General features: G+C 45.2%; 1 protein-coding gene across 1 annotated transcript in view; it reads left to right on the top strand.

Annotated features, from left to right (window-relative positions):
* The first annotated feature begins 4,953 nt into the window (after positions 1-4,953).
* LOC146073953 (protein NDNF-like) overlaps positions 4,954-21,771 on the top strand; it is a 29,290-nt gene continuing 12,472 nt past the window's right edge. The window contains exons 1-2 of the mRNA XM_083181566.1: positions 4,954-5,229; positions 9,769-9,971. Coding sequence (XP_083037692.1) covers positions 9,784-9,971 — 188 coding nt within the window. The 5' untranslated portion in view covers positions 4,954-5,229; positions 9,769-9,783. The remainder of the gene's footprint in view (positions 5,230-9,768; positions 9,972-21,771) is intronic.

Here is a 21,771-nt window from a genome sequence, read left to right as displayed (position 1 = left end):
AAATAGAAGCAAAGGTTTAAAAAAAATCAACATAAGGCGGGTCTGGGGGCGGGTCTGGGGGTGGGGCTGGGATGGGTCAGTGGGTGTGTCAAGGGGCGGGCCAATGTCCGGGAATCTCTCAACAAAAAGGTGGTAACCCTAAGTAAATGTGGTAGAAGAAGCTGGTACACTAGGCATGTGCAGCAGCTCTGCTCTGTCCCTTACACTGCATGATGTGGCAGCAGCTCTATTCATCATATTATATACCAGTGCTATTGTTGTCATCATTTAAGGCACTTGCCAAGAGGAGGGGGGTTTCCAAGCAACCGGAACAAACACCCCCCCGCGTTTGCCTATGGTAAGTGTCGTGACCCCCTGCACTGTAAGTTGTTTGTATAAAAAAAATAAACAAAAAGCCATTATTTTTTACAACTTGTATATTCAATTAATCCCAGCTGGTGCTGTGCTCCAATGTGTTAATAAATATAAATTGAGATGGATCACGATCAGTAGAAAACCTGATGCCGTACTAGTGCCGTGGATGCTGCCAGTCATGGTAGTACTACAACATCTAGTAAAGGTGGTCCAAGGAGGGGGAGAGAGGGGTTAAAGGAGTCACAATAGAAACCGACAAGAAAAAGATGGGAGTTCAATTTCAGATGAGAGTCACTTCTAGAAGTTGCTAAATAAATAGAATTGAAATAGAATTCCCATCTTATTTATTTATTTATTTATTTACAGTTTCTTATATAGCGCAGCAGATTCCGTTGCGCTTAATACATTTCTCACTAAGGGACAGTCTTAGGACAATCCGCATCCCAGATTTCAACGTTCACATTCAGCGTTCACGTGTATAGTAAAGTATGAAAAAGTCCCTAAAAAATGGTAAAAAAATGTGAAAAACTCATGTTGCCCGTTTCGCGACCTTTTCCATGTCCATCTTTTGCTTGTGTCATTGTCAATGTCGAACTATTAACTGCTGAACTCTTGGTGTCGAGGGTCTAGCTAGACATTGTGGGAAATGTACTAAGATGAGAGTTCTAGATCACATGGGATGTTGCTATGGCCAGCCAATCAGATACTATTATTTTCTAGAAGGTGCTGAATAAATAAGTAGAGTCTTACTGGTTGCCCATAGCAACAACCCATGTGAAATCAAACTACAGTCTTAGTAAATTCCCCCATTGTCTGGGAGTCATCCAGATCCCAGATGTCAGATGGGCCCCTAGGGGTCACTGGGCCCCTAGGCACTGCTGCACTGTGAATAATCCTGCCCAGGGGCTATATGATTAACAAATACTCTTATTTGGATGGAGAATATTTTTTCTCTTTGCTCCCTCGATCAGATCACTAAATATAACACATTGTCTCCGCAAAGATTGTCTCTCTTTTTATGACGTCATGTTTTTTTTTACAAAGTTCAATCATAGAACAACAACATAGCTCACAAGATAAATGTCATGCCTGAAATGTGTGACATATTTCTCCTGTACACTGCCCGAGGCAACAGAGCAATGGCATTTTTCATTCATCTAATAATGTCACTGCGACGTAGGACTTCTAAGGGAAACTAAATATACACCATACAGTTATGCACACTGGTCTCTAGACTAATCACATTACAGCACGCAGTGACAAAGAAATACCAGGCGCCGTCCTATTCTACTGGGTTACAAGGGAGAGTACTGTATATTAATCAGTCACTCCTGCTCGGTTCTAGAAAGTTCAAACAAAGGGGGTTATTCAGATTCACTCGGAAAGGCACAATCAGTCTCTAATAGACAAAAGCATATGCACTGCAGGTGGGGCAGATTTTACATGTGCAGAGATAGCTAGATTTGGGTGTTTTATTGTTTCTATGCAGGGTAAATACTGGCTGCTTTATTTTTACACTGCAATAGAGATATCAGTTTGAAGTACACCGCTCACCCAAATCTAACTCTCTTTGCACATGTTACATCTGCCCCACCTGCAGTGCATATGGTTTTGTCCATTAGAGAGTGATTGTGCCTTTCCGAGTGTATCAGAATAACCCCCAAAATGCTGAGGCTACTTCTGCATTGTAACAACTCAATGCTAGGGTCAGACTGGCCCATAGGGGTACAGGGGGAACCCCAAGTGGGCCCCACTGCCTGAGGGCCCTCCCCTCTTCTATGGCCCACTGCTTAAGGGCCCACCCCTCCTCTATGGCCCACTGCCTGAGGGCCCACCCATCCTCTATGGCCCACTGCCTGAGGGCCCACTCTTCCTCTATGTTGGTTCCAGACTATGCACTTGAATTATACATATCATATGTTACTGCAAAGATAGTGTATTCTCTACAGCAGGGATGACCAAACTGTGGCTCTCCAGCTGTTGTGAAACTACACATCCCAGCATGCCTTGCCATAGTTCTAGCTTTCCCTAATAGCGAAACATGATGGGACTTGTAGTTTCACAACAGCTGGAGGGCCATAGGTTGGAGTCGCCTGCTCTACAGTATACTGTTGTCATTAATCTGGTACATTATCATGCATGTATTATGGGCCTAATTCAGACCTGATCAAAGGGCACATTTTATTTGCGAGTGGAAAAAACCATGTTGCACTGAGGGGGGGGGGGGGGGGGGTGCACAGAGGTAACGTGCAGAGATTGGATTTGTGTGAGTTATTGTGTTTCCATGCAGGGTAAATACTGGCTAATTTATTTAGATACCTCATGCAGTGTAGCATGGTTTTGTCCATTTGGAAACAAAATTTGCCCTGGTCTGAATTAGGCCCTATGAGTATTTAATATATATCTTCATAAAGGGGCCCAAATCATGCACTGTAATGGTTATCCAAGCTTCTGTGGTGGCTGGCAACACCCCTAAGTATGGGCACCTATCACGGCATTCCTCGGTGAGACCTTCATGCCCCAGTCTGATTACTGACACTAGAATGGCATTAGCTCAAACTTGTCAACTCCTCCTCCTCCCCGACTCCCTGCAGAGTCTAGCAATCTCACCTTACCATAATTGGTAAACGATATTTCCTATATAATATAAACATTACTGGTAATTATGATGACTGAAAATGTGTGCTTGCCAATTTTTACACCTATTTTGATAAATTGGTACTCTTTACCTATAACGGCGCCCATCGCGGGCATCGCATGTACATCGCATGCCATTATAATGGCATGCGATGCGACCGATGCAATGCCCGCGATTTTACATGGAAATGCATGTTAAAATGTAAATCGCGTCGGTCAAATCGCATGCGACCAAAAAATCGCATGCGATGCGACCGACGCGATTACCGCGATTTTACCTAGGAAACAATGTTAAATGGCCCAATTGACCCGATTTTACATAGGGAACAATGTTAAATGGCCCACAGACCACAAATAGCCACCCTGAAGTGTGAAATGGCCCCCCCAATTGTTAACGCCACCCCACGATCAACGTCAACCCGAAGCGTGGTGAGCGCAGCGAGCCCGCGAGGGGTGGCGGTACGCGTCCTCCGACCTTTTCATACCCCCACTATCCACGTCGGCGTGGAGTTGAGAATAGCTGTGAAGGTATCCGCGTCCCCTCGCGGGGTTTGATGGGCTCGCCACGCTTCGGGCTCGGTGGCTCGCTGCGATGGCCACACTTTCTATTCTCAACTCCACGCCGACGTGGATAGTGGGGGTATGAAAAGGTCGGAGGACGCGTACCGCCACCCCTCGCGGGCTCGCTGCGCTCGCCACGCTTCGGGTTCGCGTTGATCGTGGGGTGGCGTTAACAATTGGCGGGGCCATTTCACACTTCAGGGTGGCTATTTGTGGTCTGTGGGCCATTTAACATTGTTCCCTATGTAAAATCGGGTCAATTGGGCCATTTAACATTGTTTCCTATGTAAAATCGCAGTAATCGCGTTGGTCGCATCGCATGCGATTTTTTGGTCGCATGCGATGCGACCGACGCGATTTTTTACCTTGCGATGCCTAAGATCAAAATCGTGGGCGCCGTTCTAGGTAAAGAGTACCGATAAATTCACTTGGCACTCAGAGGGTTAAAACCATAGGACCGTAAATACATAATATACCAAATATTTGAGGGCGCACCCCGAAAACTATTTTCTATTTTGGGAATACCTTGCACATATTAGTGAATAAATAGGACTCATAACAATAATACATATATAGGCCCTTATTCTGGTTCACTCGCAAAGGCAAATTCCTTCTCAAATGGACAAAACCATGTGCACTGCAGGTGGGGCAGATGTAACATGTGCAGAGAGAATTCGATTTGGGTGGGGTTTTACTTCAAAGTGAGATCTATATTGCAGTGTAGAAATAAAGCAGTCAGTATGTTCCCTGCACAGAAACAAAATAACTCACCCAAATCTAAATCTCTCTGCGCCTGTTACATCTGCCCCCCTGCAGAGCACATGGTTTTGTCCATTTGAGAAGGAATTTGCCTTTTTCCAGTGAACCAGAATAAGGGCCATAGTGTTGTATACTGTATATGTTTTGCAAGTTGGGGGTTACCGATAAAATATAACTAAAATGAAACAGCACTTTACTATGAAGGAATACCCTGCATTACAGCATTGCCTCAGGCAGATTCTACGCTGATTTAAACGAGTCTCCACACTTGTGATATACGGCATATATTAGTACAAACTCCCTGGTATTCTCCTCCATGGTAGCCTGCAGCACCGAATGTACTAGCTTTACCTCAAATACAGCGTTTAATGTACATAAACATCAAACACACACTTTAACCCAGTGCTGTTCTGCAGCTCCTGCGCTGATGCCTGTATTTATCCCTATTCTGTCACTTACCACATAATTACCAGCAAGTTCTCCCACTGGCCTGAGTGATACCGTACCTAGGATATGGTCCCTTATTAGATGTCTAGAAGCCGGTAGGAGCTGAAAAGCTACTTTTTTTTATTAACCCAGGACAGCATTAATGACTGGACCAGTTCCAACTCACTATACTTGGGTTCAATTTACAAGGCACAACACATACTTATTAAACAGGCAGGCATTCCTGTTTTTATCATATGTAGATTTGCTGCGATTGCATGCAGACCAGCAGGTGTGTCTGCTTGGGGTGCGGCCGCGTCAGGAGTACATTGCTGTGTGTGTGTCTCCTGCTCCGACAGATGTAGCAGGTAAATAGGCCACACAGGGATAGCACCAGGAGATCTGTCACATTTCCAGGTTATCAGGAGCCTGGAACAAATGGTCTGACAAGGACGAGGCTAGGGCACCGCGAAGTCTTCTACGGGAATATCGGTAAGTAATGACGGGGTTAAGGGTTTGGCTGATTATGTTCTAAAACTTTTTTTTTTTTTTTTGCAAGATAGCGGCTTTCACGGCGGACAATTCAGGGGGAAATTTACTAAGATGTGAATTCTACTTCACATGTGATATTGCTATGGGCAACCAATCAGAATTTACTTATTTATTTAGCACCCTCTAGAACATAGTAGACAGGATCTGATTGGTTGCCCATAGCAACATCACATGTGAAGTAGAATCTATCCATCCCATAATATACCTTTAATTGCGGAAACCTATGATTTACACAAGTTCTGTGGCTGGCTTGCAAGTCTGCATTTCACAATGTTTTTGTTTTTTTAAAGTGCTGTAGATTAATAACTTTGGAGAGAGATAAAGTACTGACCAACCAGATCCTAGCTGCTATGTTAAAGACTGTGGTTGAAAATAACAGTTAGGAGCTGGCTGGCTGGTAGTTTAGCTCCATCCACTTTCTCCCTCTCAAATGCTTAGTAAATAGTAAATTTACTAATTTACTTAGTAAATTTTTAAAGCGGCAATCATTTACACTGCAAAATCAAACTGGTTTTGCAGTGTAAATGACTGTCTGTTTAAAAAAAAAAAAAAATCTCACCCTATTACATTTTCCCCCTATATTAGCCACAATATATCTCACCCCCCTATTACCAAATTCTGGGCCAGATTCTTTAAACTTCAAAAAAATGATAACAAGGAGAGTGATAAACAGCCAGCCAATCAGCTCCTACCTGCCATGTCACAGACTGTGTTTGAAAAACGTCAGACAGAAGCTGATTGGCTGGCTGTTTATCACTCTCCATTTTATCACTTTTGAAGCTTAGAGAATCTATCCCTCTATCTAGCAAGGATACGGTAGTTAAAATAACCATTGTTGGCTTTACTGTTAACCCTTTGTGTGCCATCATCATGTGAAGAATGTTCAAAATATCCACTAAAAAAAAATGTCAGCGTCGTTCACATTTGTTATATAAATTCAAATGAAAAAAATGTTGTGTAAAAAAAGTTGATATTTCCTACCTAAGGTAACATTACAGGTCATTATGGTGAATAAAAATGTATACTTGGCAATTTTCATACCTATTTTGACAAATTCACTTGGCACTCAAGGGTTAAGATAGATAAAGTGGAACAAAACTAATGAAAAACTTGACTGACAAACTAAGGAAGTAGACCCATACTTACCTACAGTACATTTAGAGTTTCCACTCCGGGAGAAGCCCAGAAAGGAGACTATCATCATAGATATGTAGAACTCTATCACATGACAAAAACCCAAATTGCATGTACTGTATATCGCCCAAGCCTTTAGATAGATCTATAAATAGAGTTTAAACGACCCGATTTAGATACAATCTGGACCGATTGTATGTAAATGTGGCATGTTTTGGGCCATTTTTACGATTCCGATCCGATGTGCGGCCCCGCGGGTCGTTCGGCAGTTTTTCTGATAATGGGCCAGGTTCTCTAAGCTTCAACAGTGATAAAATGGAGAGTGATAAACAGCCAGCCAATCAGCTCCTACCTGCCATGTCACAGACTGTGTTTGAAAAATGTCAGACAGGAGCTGATTGGCTGGCTGTTTATCACTCTCTATTTTATCACTTTTGAAGCTTAGATAATCTGGCCCCCTACCTGCAGCAGGTAGGATCTGAAAACAACCAATTCAACTGGGTATAGCTTGCGATCGGATTGGACTCAGATCGTGAGCGAGACGTGAGCTCCACAGATCATGAGCAGGTCCTACGATTGTCTTACCACCCGCTCATGATCTGCATTGTTCTGGTGTGTATCCAGCATAGGAGTCTCCTCTCCGGGAGAAGCTCGGAGATTGAACGATCAGCAGCACTTCGGGGGAAGGGTTTATCAAGCCCCACCCAGTACTGAAAATTACTCGATTCATGGTTCTCCGAGGATGGGGCAGGGTTAAAATGATGCAATTTGCATCATTTTAGCTCTGCTCCTCCCCTGAAAATCCCAGAATTTCGGTATTTATACGCCGACGCTGGGCTATCACGGGGGTCTTGGGGAGGCTTCCAGTGGAAATCCGAAGGCTTGCCCACCTTTTCTGGGGGGCCAGGAGGGGGACCCAATTTTTCGGAGTCTCCCGGCCATTCGGGAGAGTAGGCAACCCTGAGTAGGCACTTAATGTGCGAGATGTACTAAGCCTTGAAAAGTGAAAAAATGGAGAGTGATAAACCACCAACCAATCAGCTACTACCACAGACTGTAACATAACAGTTAGCAGCTGATTGGCTGGTGGTTTATCACTCTCCATTGTATCACTTTTCAAGCTTGGTACAACTGGCCTAATATTCTGGTTTAAGCCACAATGATACTTGATAGTTGCAATAAGTATATCTCCTGTCTATTATGCAGTGCTTAGTAACTTGCAGCTATAATACATGTCCTTGCGCTGCAAGCTGTGACAGGACCACCGAAGGTGTAATTGCTGACGGGAGGGGAACCAGCAGGTCGTCCCGTGTCACACCTGAGCAACTTAATAAAGCATTTAGCCAAAGATGTAATCAGAGCTGGAAGTCGGTGAGAGGCGGTGAGCGCCTCTGGCAACATAAAATACAGTCTTATCAGGAGTCTTTTGTCGCTGGTTAGATGGGCTTTCGATTAGCACTGTGTTATCATGGCAACTGTAACCGTAGCAACACACAAAAGCAAATAAAATTGCATATAAAATACTTAGAAAATTGCACCGGAGCTTTCCAATTATTATAAGATATTTGTAAGAACTGTCTGGGAGATTGTGCAATTTCAATTAGATTCTAGCTATCAATCAATAAGTACATTCTATAAAAGCATACGTAGATTGGTTGCTAATGGCAACACCTCCAGTTGTCATCTTTAGGAGGTTTGATACATCTCCCCTATAGAGGTAAAAGGGCATAACTGAGCATGTCTCATTCCACAGATTGGGACAGCAGTGAGGGTGTACTGGGAGGAGTAGTATAGGTGATAGCAGGGGGATACATACCATATCCTGCCAGTTGGGATGCCGGCGGTCAAGAAAGATCCTGGAATCCCCCTCCTTCCCTGGCCTGACCTCACCCTGCCCTGGCATACTTGCTCTGGGATACCAGCTGTCGGTATCCTGGAGTTGGCATCTAAAAGGGGATCTGATGGCAGTTGGGATTCCAGCAGCCGACTTTCTGACCGCCGGGATTGAGATGTGGATTTGTAAAGATTTCTTTAAGATTTTAAAAGAGCGTACAATCATTGGTCAAGAATTTCATAGGCGAGTGTCATTGAGTGTCACTCGCACAATATACACTTCTGACAGGACGCGCATGCGCTGTGATGTGCATTTGCGTCAACGCGTCTTTTGTGCTACTTTGCACAGGGCCGGCCAAGGCTTTGGTAAGCGAATATATACTCCGAAGTACGTTTGAAAAAAATTAAGGGGACGTAGTTTCATGGGAAACGCCCTGTTGTAGTGCTATTTACACATTATGTCCACTGTAGTAGTGCCCCTTACACATTATGCCCACAGTTTTAGTGCCCCTTACACATTATGTCCACTGTAGTAGTGCCATTTACACATTATGCCCACAGTTGTAGTGCTCCTTACATATTATGTCCACTGCAGTAGTGCCCCATACATATTATGTCCACTGCAGTAGTGCCCCTTACACATTATGCCCACAGTTGTAGTGCCCCTTACACATTATGTTTACTGTAATAGTGCCCCTTACACATTATGTCCACCGCTGTAATGCCCTTTACACATTATGTTCACTGCAGTAGTGCCCCTTACACATTAAGTCGCTTACACATAAGTCGCTGACTTATATTTGCGGGCAGCGGGACAAAGACTGGGCGGGCGGCTGACGTCCTGTGGCGTCTGCCGCCCCCCCCCCCGGCACACCTTGTCCCGCCCACAAACCCATGGGAACACCCAGCGTTTTCATGGGGACGCTCATGAAACGCTGGGCGTTCCCATGGGCGCTACCTGAGTCTGCCGCCCCACACCCCCAGACCGCACTGCTCCATGCGAAGGGCCCAGCGACAGTGAAAATCGCTGCAGCCGTTCTCCCCCCCCCCCCCAGTGTATAGTATTAGAAGCCCTGCATCTGCATATGTTTGGAAATCCAACTCTGTGTTGTCCCCAATGCCGTTATAAACCCCATACAAGCTATATCCCGCATACAGACCGTTATATTGTGGTGGTTGTCCCAGTTAGCGTCTTACACAAAAATGTCTTTCTTTTGGATTTCTAAAGATTCCCCCCCCCCCCCACCCTGTTTAGAGCCTGACAGGTGTTATACAGCAGAACACGGTGGTGCTCTAGGGCAGCAAGCATTATAAATGCAACTCAACACTTCTAGTCATAATATCTTCTATTTAATGTATACATTATATATGGCTGTCTTTCATGTTATTCTGCACAACAAAATCTGATACTTTATCTGCCCATCCCAGCAAAATATTATCTCGGCACAATACTCCGCAGGTACTGTAAAAGGTGCTCAGAGCTGCAGTAACAGATGCCATTTGTCATTTCAGAGGACACTGGCCTGCATGCCGGGTGTAACCTGCATCATGGAGAAGCTGCTTCTGATCCTGTCTCTTGTGATCTACCCGACATTCCAGAACCACGTGGGTCAGCCTTTCTTCCCATTGGACTCTAATCACATTACTGACGTCAGGAGAGCGCTTCCTGTGGGACACAGAGTGGATGGGTTCTTATCTGTGGATAAACCACTCAGGTAAGGATTGGAAGGAGAACATACATTATTCTATACTAGTTAAAAGCCCCTCGAAATGACGGCTTCTGCAATGCATTTTCTTTTTGAGCTGTGACCGTTTTTAATTTCACTTTGAGTTGTGACAGCTTTAGGCCACAAATGCTCCACCCCCCCCCCAGTCACTATTTGCTCCTACCTCCAATCTCTGTCTTCACAGCTCCCTCTCTCCATATCCAGCAAGTTTAAAACTGATCAGTGTCCCTGCACAAATTGCTTTCACTTTCTGTTATGACATCTTTTAGCACAAAAGGAGTAAACTGGTCCGTCGAGTGGCTTCTAGTGGTCAGTGGGGGTACTTCACCTCCTAGAGGTAAGGAGTAGCCTTATATAGATAGAAGGTTGAACTTGATGGACGGGCCGCGTTGCCAGAGCTATTGGATCATCCATTGGGCAACCTAGGTCTTACCTAAGGCCCAGTGGCCACATTTAAGACTAGTTTACTCTGTCCCAATTTTAGGTGACTTTGGGCCTGATTCAGGTTGACTCAATAAGCAGGGTAAATTTGCTGCTTAGTGAGCCCTCTAACGCCACCCGCTGGGCAAACGTCCCCGCCGTATTACGAAAGGATGTTTTGCATAAACATCCAATCGCACGGGAGAGACCATTGAATGATTATTTCTCTGTTCGCAAATATGAGTCAGTCTTGACTGACCTATATTTGCGGCACCTGGTTCCGTGAACGAGGAGGGCACTGACGTCGTGCAGTCACGCTGGGTGTCCCCATGCATCAGCCCACCAACGTTGGCATGTTTACACCCATAGTTTTGCTGGGTGCACCCACCATTTTTGTGGGTATGCCCAGGAAATGCTAGCCATCCCCATGCGCCATCCCCCTGACCTCCTTCAACCCGCCCCCTCTGTGCGAACGCCTCAGCGGCTGTGTAAGTCGCTGAAGGCCTCCGGCAGCCATGCACATGCGTGTATGAGAATATGCGCATGCGCAGAGCAAAAACTTCGGTCCCTGGTCCGAATACGCCCAGGACCGTTAAAACCTGAATCGGGCTCTTTGTTTTTTAAGTGGATGGGGGATAGTATCTAGCCCAGAACCTCAGGCTCTAAGCTACATAATGATTTATATGCTACATGAATGTATCACAGCATAATTCCCAACCAGTGGTGGAGATGGGGGTGGCACTGTGCCACATTATGGCCCTCTGTTCACATGACATCATGGCGCTGTGCAATGAGCAATTTGAATTGGATTGCCAGTTTACTGCTAGTCTACATAGCAGAGCAGCAGTTGCAGAGAGGAGGGAGACTAGAAGCAGATAAGGAGCAGCCTGTACGCTTTGGGTGATATGACCACAATCCCATCCTCATCCACTCACCTCCAGTGCTGGCACCTGTGAATCGCCATCACATTTACTTACCATATAAGACATATCAATACCTTTGAAATTGAACATTAGGCTGTTCAGTAGGTGGATTTGTATATGTGTGTGTGTGTGTGTGTAGCGCAGTGATTTTCAACCATTTTACCTTGCGGCACACTAAATAAAATTTTAAAATTGCCAAGGCACAACATGAGATCCCCACAGGGCAAAACATATTGGCCCCCACAGGAAAAAAACTAACCTATTGGCCCCCCATATGAAAAACAATCACACTGGTCCCCACAGGTAACAAAAATAAAATACATCGGCCCTTTACATGAAAAGAAGAGACCAGTAAATAACAGCTGAACTGGTGGTGGCTGTAAACTGGTTTGGGCGTCTCTAGATCTGGGGGTACACTTGAGAACCGCTCAAGGCACACTAGTGTGCCACGGCACATGATCTAACCATTATATGTGACTACATGTACAGTAATTCTGTAACACATTTGACGGACATAAAACAGACATAGAACAGACATCATGGGTGAAATTTTAGAGGATGAGAGATTCAGAAAGTGAAAGATTTGGTAAAAAATCTCCAGTTTTTTTTTTTTTTTTAAAGCGGCAATCACTTACACGGCAATTTCAAACGGTTTTGCAGTGTAAATGATTGCCGCTTTAAAAAAAAAATGGAGATGTCTTACCAAATCTCTCACTTTCTGAATCTCTCATCCTATTACATTTCCCCCCGTCTGTCCAACATGACATTTCCAGTTGATGTGAAAATACTGTTTAGGGCAGTACAACTCTATGCCTACCCAACATAATTGGGTCACTGGACAGCACCATAATGTATTTCTGTTCTACTACTTAGACATAGGGCCTATATCAGCATGGATGGCTAATCTGAGAAGTTGCCGCTGTCTGCGTGTAGATAGCTGCTGCACAGGCAGAAAGGGAAAACGCTCCATGTAAAATTGCGAGAGAACTGAGAATGGATCCATTAACAAATTGGGGGACATCGAAGAGAACCTTGCCATCTGTGCAAATCTGAGGCCACCACTAATCTGCGACTGAGACACGGTGGAAGTGGTCATCGTTGACCTCACAGACCCACCCTTAAAACGCCTGGCCATGCCTGCGTTATTTCTGACGTATCCAGACTTGCACTGTGGTCGTATTTCCCGGAATGCGACCACAGTTTACGACGTCCTTGCGTATGCCCGCACCTTATAGCGATTCTCTGTAATCTGCAGGCCAAACTGAATTTGGCCCATAGCACACCAGCCCCTGATTGTCAAAGTGCAATAACTGTAATCACATAAAGGGGCTTATTCTGGTTCACTCGCAAAGGCACAATCACTCTCTAATGGACAAACCACATGCACTGCAGGTGGGGCTGATGTGACATGTGCAGAGAGAGGTAGATTTGGGTGTTTTATTGTTTCTGTGCACAGGGCCGGTGAAGGGCACCAGAGCGCCCCAGGCGAGTCGGGGTGGGGGCGCCCCGGAGCCGGGGGAGGGGGGGTACCTGTCCTGCGGCGCTGTGTATTTAAAGCTGGCGGCGGTGGCAGAGAGGAATCCCTGCAGTCAACGAGCTCTATCCGCCGGGCTATGCGGAAGCACTTCTGTTGTGAAAACACTGGCCGCACGGCGCACGCTGATTGGCTGAATCTCAGCCAATCAGCGTGCGGACAGTGTTTTCACAACAGAAGCGCTTCCGCATAGCCCGGCGGATAGCGCTCGCTGTTTCTTATCGACTGCAGGGACCCCTCGCTGCCTCCGCCGCCAGCTTTAAATACACAGCGCCGCAGGACAGGTACCCCCGCGGCACGGAGGGGGGGGGGGCAAAATGCCGCCCTCCAGTGGCCGGCGCCCTAGGCAAATGCCTAGATTTGCCTAGTGGTGGCGCCGGCCCTGTCTGTGCAGGGTAAATACCGTCTGCTTTCTTTTTACACTGCAATATAGATATCAGTTTGAAGTACAAACCCCACCCAAATCTACCCCTCTCTGCAAATGTTACATCAGCCCCACCTGCAGTGCACATGGTTTTGTATATTAGGGAGTGATTGTGCCTTTGCGAGAGAACCAGAATAACCCCCAAAGTCGGGTCAGTCACCATGCAATAAATAATTCTTACTTGCAGCACAAAAGCACTCACATAACGCATCAAGCTTAGAACTCAGCCTCATAGTGAAGCTATAGACATTAAGGGGTAAATTTACTAAGATAGTTCTATTTCAAATGGGATGTTGCTATGGGCAACCAATCAGAATCTACTTCTTATTTATATAGCACCTTCTAGAAGATAATAGATCGTATCAGATTGATTGCCCATAGCAACATCTCATCTGAAATGTAACACCCATCTTATATACCCATATATGTACTGCCCAAACAAGTATTAACACCCATCTTATATACCCATATATGTACTGCCAAAACAAGTATTAACACCCATCTTATATACCCATATATGTACTGCCCAAACAAGTACATTTTTTTCTATCGAAGATTAAATTAATTTTGCAAGCTTTTCTGTTTCTGTATTTTGCCTTTTCATTTTATGACACGTGTCTGCATAATAGCCTATTCCTGTGACATTTATTATATGTGTTTATACTGCAATGATTCATCATAGTAAACTTTGTTTAATAACATTCTGCGTTTGTGTTCTTAAGGAGTTCACATTACAGATAGAGGTAATTGTTTGCTTTATAATAAATGATTACATATGATGTTGTTCTGCGTCAAATTGCCTGTGTCTCAGGATATAACCAACTCTAACCCCACAAACTGTATCATAGCCACCACATCACCCCATAGTTGCCTACCCTCCTGCATCCTGCAGGAGGCTCCCTGACATAGCAGCAATCTCCCTCTCTCCCTCATTAGTCTAGCAATCTCCCTCATGTCACCTACTCCACATTACACTGTTGCATCATAGTTACCTCCCCTCCTGCATTCTGCAGGAGGCTCCCTGACATAGCAGCAATCTCCCTCTCTCCCTCATTAGTCTAGCAATCTCCCTCATGTCACCTAGCCCACATTACACTGTTACATTATTGGGGGGAAAAAGGAATGAGAGACAGAAACATTTACATTGAATCATCAGCACCATTTCCCAGCACTTTACCAAGTATAGTAGCTCTTACTAACTGCTCTGGGCTCATCTACATTTGGATATAAGTGATTTTAGAAGATTCCTCTCAAATGTAGTAGTACACACCCACGCTTCTAGGTGCCACATTCACAATCTCTTTTCATAATCTCTCCATATATGGAACTAGACACGCCCCTTGGCAGGAGTATGACACGCCCCCTCAATGGGGCACTGTGCAGAAATCTACTACCAACTATAATCTCCCTGAAACTAGTTTTCAAAAGTAGGCAAGTATGCATCACTAGAGAACAAGACAATTTGTCAGAGCGCAAATCCGCAATATATATACAATAGTAAAAGTATGCATCACCCCCTGCACATGACATCACAAAGAGGGGGTGGGGACTAGGAAGTTGAGGACTCTCCGGGAGCGGCTCTCCTGGCTGATGGGTGCCAGTGCATTTAGGGCGGTGGCACAGTTCACACACACACACTTCTAGTTACAGCCCTGCCCAGTAGTATTACTACATCAGCACTGAAATGCACATATAATACTTATCAGATGAGATGCATCTAGACAGCGTTAATTATAAATGCAAAAGTTCCATAACACTTAATTGCATAAGTGGGATAGACTGTGCAGTTAATACACATGAGTCACAATTTCTATATAACATTTAATTAAATACAAACCTTCACATCCATCATCCAAAAGGAACCTTCATTCAATCTACTGTTCAGATGGAATGACAGATTTGTAGATGAGGGGGAAATTTACTAAAGGAAATTTGTAAAAAAAATAGGTGTATTTGTATCCAGAAATACACTTATTTTTTACATTTACTATCCCGAAAATACGGCAAATTTCCCCCGATAGATCAATAAGAAGTAGAACCAGATTGGTTTCAATAGAAATCCCAACTTAGTAAATTTATCCTATGTAGTAGTAAAGCTGCCCATACACGGAGCCGTTCACCGGCATCCGTTCTGTACTATGTGATGCGCGCTCCCGCGCATCACATAGTACGGTACAAAAAGTATGTGCTGCACATACTTTTTGTACTAGGTACACATCGTATCGGATCGCAGTGCATTCACAATGCATGCACAAGGGATGCAATCCGATGTGTGCTGTTTAAGTCCCAAACGGATCCGTTAAACGGACCATGTATGGGCAGCTTCATACCCGTCAGGTGATCTATTTGGTACTTGTGCACTAATCACTCCTCCTCCATACAGAACCTCCTCCCAAAACTGTCTCTGTCTTCCACCAGCCTCCTTTATTTCTGGCTGTCCCCACCCTCCTGCATATCATCCACTTTCTACAGTACAGAACTGCCCTCTCCCTCACCAATAAATCCTTTTCCGAATCACTCGCCACTTCTCAGTCCTCCAGTCCCAACCGCTTCTTTGATACTTTCAACACTTTCCTTCGCACCCACCTCCCTCCTCTTCCATCCTCCCTCAATGCCATTGACTTTGCCTCCTTCTTTTCCAAAATTGAAGTAATCTGACACAAAATCTTCTCTCGCCTCCCCTCAGCGTTCTCGTTCGCCTCCCCTCAGCGTTCTCGTTGTCCCCATCATCCTCTCCATTACAGCAGGAATGTGCTTCTTTCACCTGTCCGGAGACAAGGAAGTCCACTCCCTCATCTTCCTCCTCCGTCTGCCCTTGGATCCTCTCCCCTGCCACCTCCTTTGCTCCCTCTCCCATGCTCCTATTTCCTTTGCCAAAACATGCTCTTGTCTCACCTATTCTTAAAAAAAAACAACCTTGACCTTTCATCACCTGCTAGCTACTGCCCCATCTCTCTCCTCCCACTGACCCCCAAACTACTTGCGCCAATCTTATACTGATGTCTCACCCACTACCTCTCCGACTGCTCCATCCTTGATCCTCTTCAGTCTGGCTTTCACCCACTCCACTCCACTGAATGACCAGCTTTTGGTTAATTCCGAGGGTCACCTCCCTCTGCTCATCCTCCTGGACCTCTCTGTTGCTTTCAGCAATGTGGGTTATCCTCTTCTCCTCCGCACCCTCTCTAGCAATTACCTTGTCTGCTTAACCTCTTACCACTCTCTGGTCATCTCGCGGCTCCACTCCAGCCAGACTTATATTCCTCTATTGCCAACTTTACTCCCCTTCCACAAAATCTGCACTGACTCCCATTCCTCTACAAAATCTTCTTCAATCTCCTCACCCTCACATACAAGGTTTTGCCTGTGCTGTCCCCTTTCACTGGAACAAACTCCCCTGCCCTATTAAACTCTCCCAAACCTTACAAAGCTTCAACCGCTCCCTAAAAACCCACCTGTTCATCAAGGCGTACCCTTCTGCATAACCTCATCTCTAGGCCGTTCTCCAAACCCCGTCACATGTCTTGCTGACTTCCAGCCATCAGGCCACCTTCTGCTTGGCGTCACCTGACTTTGTCTGTCTCTCCCTCCTTCTTGACTGTAAGCTCCTGGGATCAGGGGCCTCTTCCCTCCTGTTCTCCCAGCCCGCTTCTCTCGCACAATACCAGCTCCCTCCTACTCAGATACAATCTATACACGCAAGCGTTCATCTCTTCTAACTAGTAGGAATCCTTTCCCTCCTTACATGTCAGCTGTATTGTGTACGGAGAATTGTGGTGCTAATTGTAACCCGCGCTCTGTTTTAGTTTCTCAGTTACTGTAATGTTAGGCTCTGTGTATCCTGTATTGTTCTAATGCTTGCTATATGTACGGCGCCGCCAACCACTTGTAGCGCCAATGTGTCTTATGTTCATAAACTTCCTTTGCAATTTTAACTATAAGCATGGTCAGAAACCAATATATTCATTGAAATAGTAACACGCTGTTATGATTACCCTGTGTAACAATGTACAGTTATGATTTCACATAATACAATATGATAATGTTGCGGCATTAGAAGGAAACTGCAAGACTAACCGATATGAATGATGACGCTCATCGGAACCAAACTGTGCTGCACTCGGTTCATTCTCTCTGCAGCCTTTTACACTAATAGACTTCTGACGTCTTCGCTCCCTTTTGTCCTTACATCACCTCCTATTAGTGAGGGTGTATGTAATGAGTAATAGGACTGCGCTGTCTCTGTTCCTACAGTAATAGTGCAGACAGCCACAGACAGGTCACTGCATTGCTCACTGATTCTCAGCAGGAGCTGTGGAATCCGGGTATGGCTGTTACACTCGGCAAATATTTCAGCACACTTCTAAAGAAGACAGGAGAAAACACAAAGCACAACATCGTATAGTGGGCTTGTATATCACACTTGCCTACAGTACACTTAATTGGATGGGAATGTGCAGTTGGGCAGTGTGGAGGGGATTGACATTGTGATTTGTAAGGCGTCTGATGCATGGCCGCCATTAGGAGGGAGTCAGCTGTGCAGCGGTTGGCAACTATATAGTAGGGAAGGAATCATCGATGGTTTAGGGCCGATGTTGAATACTTTTGCCATCGATGGGGGAGAACCAGATGGATTCCCTACATCGATGGCATAGTAGCGACCATGTTTCTTTATTTTTTCTTTCTTCAAGGTGCCGGGACACAGAGCATAGCTCCACCCCCCTGACAACCCAGAAGCCCCATCTTCTGATTGGCCTGTGGGTCAGTCAGTCAAAGAGAATGGAGAACCCTCGATAGTTAAAACTATCGAGGGTTCTCCATCACATAGTTTTTAAACTATTGATGTCTGGATGCAGAATCGCTATCTATGACAACCATTGAAGGCGACTGCACCAATGGCCATCCCTACTATGGAGGAACAGAGATGCTGTGGTAATACAAATTTAGTGTTGGCCATGAGCCAGTAGGAGTTTACAGACCAGCAGTCAATCAAAGGCTGCCATTGGTTGCAGGCCTAAAATGCAGCATACAACTCCAAAAGCACATTTTCTCAGGTTTGACTGCGTTCCCCATATGTATCAAACTCTGAAAATTGTTTCTTTTTAATAATTTGTACCCAGTAGGCAATGCCCTCTATAGCTGGCATTGAATAATAGAAGCCTATGGGCTTCTTTTTTTGCATTCTCCTCTGATCCCTGGCCGTGTCCCAGCATCATCCAGTACATGCACAGAAGGACTCCCGGGTCTTTTAGGAAGAGCTATCCGCATACATACCAGGGTTATTATTGCTGCTGTGTACCCGATAATTGGTGGGATGTATCACATCCAAAATGACATGCGTAGTACATCCTGCCCTTGGCCATGGTCTTGGGAAGGTGCAATATGACAAACTTAACCACATTGGTAGAATGGCTTCAACCACCCAATCAGGAGCAGGCTTTCATGGTAGCCTCTCTCAATAACCTGTACATAGCTCTAGGTCAGAGAATTAGGATATTGTTTTTTTTTTTTTTTTTTTTTTTTAACGAGCATAACAAGTAAAACGCTCTCCTGACATGAATATAATACAATGTAGTCACACCCTACTAAAGCAGCACAAATAGCTTGTGGTCTAACCACAGTCGCGGTACAAAGAAAAGCTTTCGCCCATGAAATAGAGGAGCCAATCTGCAAATAGAGTTGTATCCCAAGGCAAAAATATGGAACTAGATCAGACGCCGAACTTTGTTTGATTTCACAGAACAGGTCAGCACAGGACAAGATACAACATAACAGTCACAGCAGCATTCCCCAGTAGTATATCATTGTAGCGAGATAGGCAGGGGTCATGCAGAGCCGCACCATCGATATTGCTGGACCACACCCCCAAAAAAACATCATCAATATAACGCTCCACAATATGCATGTTGGGTGTGGTCATATCTCCTGCTGTAACTTTGAGCATTTCATGGTGACCATTCTATACAAATTGTAATATACAAGCATGAAGGTTTGTCTCTTCAAAGCCTGAAGTAACAGAAGTACCTCCCAGAAGGTGCAGGCTTTTCACCTGGTGTGAAACTACAGCTCCCAGCATGCCATGCCAAAGGCCCGCTATTAGGGAATGATAAAACGGTGGTAGGGCATTTCACAGCAGCTGGAGAGCCATAGGTTGGCCAGGCCTGAGATAGTGGTCTGTCATACAGATCTGCTGTGGGTGGAAAGAAGGGGTTGGGGGCCATTAAGCTTAATAGCAATTTTTAAGAACTACATACAATAAAAGTCACATTGGCCCATCTCTAATGGGGCTAGAGCTCAGACTGTATATTCTATTATTTGTAGCATTTGCATTGACCAAATACAAACCTTGGTTTGAATCTTACAATATGTCTAAGTCATTGCCTGATCACCTGATCACATCGGGTTGTACATTGTATATGACCGCCTCCCCTGTGGCACAGTCAGACCACCCTCTAAATGGGATGCGGTCATCTATTAGAATGAACTTAGGTCTACAGTCATTAGGTCGACCCCACTAGGTCGACTGGCAGGAAGGTCGACCTGACTTAAGGTCGACATGGGCCAAGGTCGACATGACTTAAGGTCGAATTTGCATAAAGGTCGTCATGAGGAAGGTCGACTGGTCATAAGGTCGACATGGGTTTTTCACTGTTTTTTGAGCCAACATGTGCCGACAGGCGGTATTTCATGCCCTACCATCCACTAGGGCGTGGTGGGAGAATAAAATAGTGTGCCGAGCGCAGCGAGGCACCGTGCCCGAAGCATTGCGAGCGAAGCGAGCGATGCGAGGGTCCGATTCTCATTGCCAACTGTGTCCATGTCGACTGTGTCGACATTCGGATAAAAAAACAGTGAAAAACCCATGTCGACCTTATGACCAGTCGACCTTCCTCATGTCGACCTTTATGCAAATTCGACCTTAAGTCATGTCGACCTTGGCCCATGTCGACCTTAAGTCAGGTCGACCTTCCTGCCAGTCGACCTAGTGGGGTCGACCTAATGACTGTAGACCTAAATGCAGTCTGACGAATGATCCCATTCCCTCTAAATGATGCTTATAATGCATAATTTGCACGTCGGTGTTATCTCCCGCCAGGATGCCTCCGGTGGTGATTGCAGCTGCAAATACCGGTAACGGTAGGAATTTTGGGGTTTTCACCCCTACCAAAGCACCAATGGCGGATATCCTGACCATAGAGCCATCTAGAGAAATAATAATAAAAGCTTTGTCACACTGTCATTATTTTTAATATTTATAACTTTATTCTCAGTTACTCCCAGCACAGCGTACAAATCAGGCATCGCAGTAGATGTGACTAGCTCCCATCTCTGTGCCCCATGTTACATACAGAGAGGATGTTTGCATGTGATAAAGAGCTCACTGCCAGGGCCATGTTAGGACAAAGTTTGCTCACTTGTTCCCAGTAACTGAGTGTAAACAAACAGGTGAAAAACTGCCAAGTCTCTGTTAACTGTTTTATTGCCGGCATTGCAGTGCAAGTATGGTGGTTCTATAGTACATAACAGGTGCAGCAAAGGAAGATAACAATGTCCTGTTATTCCCCCCCCCCCCCCCCCCCGTATATATCAGTTTTACTTATCAAGACCATAGTTGTATTTATGGCATACTTGCCTACCCTCCTGAAAATCGGATCCCGCTCCCAGCCCCCAGGGTGGGCACGTCTCCCAACTTCCACATTCCTCCTCGGCATCCCCCTACCCTGCTGGTGAAATATCGGCATTCTTCGGTGAATGTGGAGGGAGCGGGGCAAAAAAAATGCAAATCGCATAATTTCAGCCCTGCCCCCTCCACGTGCACCCACAAATTGCGGCATTTCTAAGGATGGGGCAGAGCTTGATGCCAGCAGGCTCTGGTCCCGCCCCCAGAAGCACTGCTGAAGGTCTCCTCTCTGTTGGCTAGTACAGGGTAAACAACATTCACTTTCATCAAAATGTCATTTAGTAACAAATGCTGAGTCCAAAGTTCCCAGTGGCCTATTATATCGTATTATTATTATTATAGCTTATTATAGCATTTACTGTGCTGATGTGCATGTGCACTCCCAAGAACTGGATGTTCAATGTTACCGCCTTCATTTAACCTTTAACTATGTAATAGCATGGGAAAGCCAGGTAAATTAAGATCAAAGCTAATTATATCTGCTTATGCTGCAGCCATGGCTTGGTTTGACATTATATCAATTATATAAAGTATAAAAAAGTCCGTTTGCATAAATGGCTTTGGTAAATCAATACCACTTAACTGACAATTTATCACAGGACCAGTGGTGTAACAATGGTACTGCAGGCCAAGCGGTGGCTTGGGGGAGCAGGCGGTGTGGGGCGCCTGGTCTCTGCAGATTCCAATGGCTTTGGCCATCTGTACGGAATCTGCTGTTTATCACACAAACGGTAGAAGCTCCAACTCGTAATAAGGCATTATTGGATTTGGTATTAACAAATAACATAGATTTAGTTTCAAACACA

The sequence above is a fragment of the Crinia signifera genome, chromosome 4 (genome assembly GCF_055691185.1).
Source record: "Crinia signifera chromosome 4, ASM5569118v1, whole genome shotgun sequence".
NCBI classification, from domain to species: Eukaryota; Metazoa; Chordata; class Amphibia; order Anura; family Myobatrachidae; genus Crinia; species Crinia signifera.
Note: the sequence above shows the minus strand (reverse complement) of the source record. Positions and strands in the feature narration are given on the sequence as shown.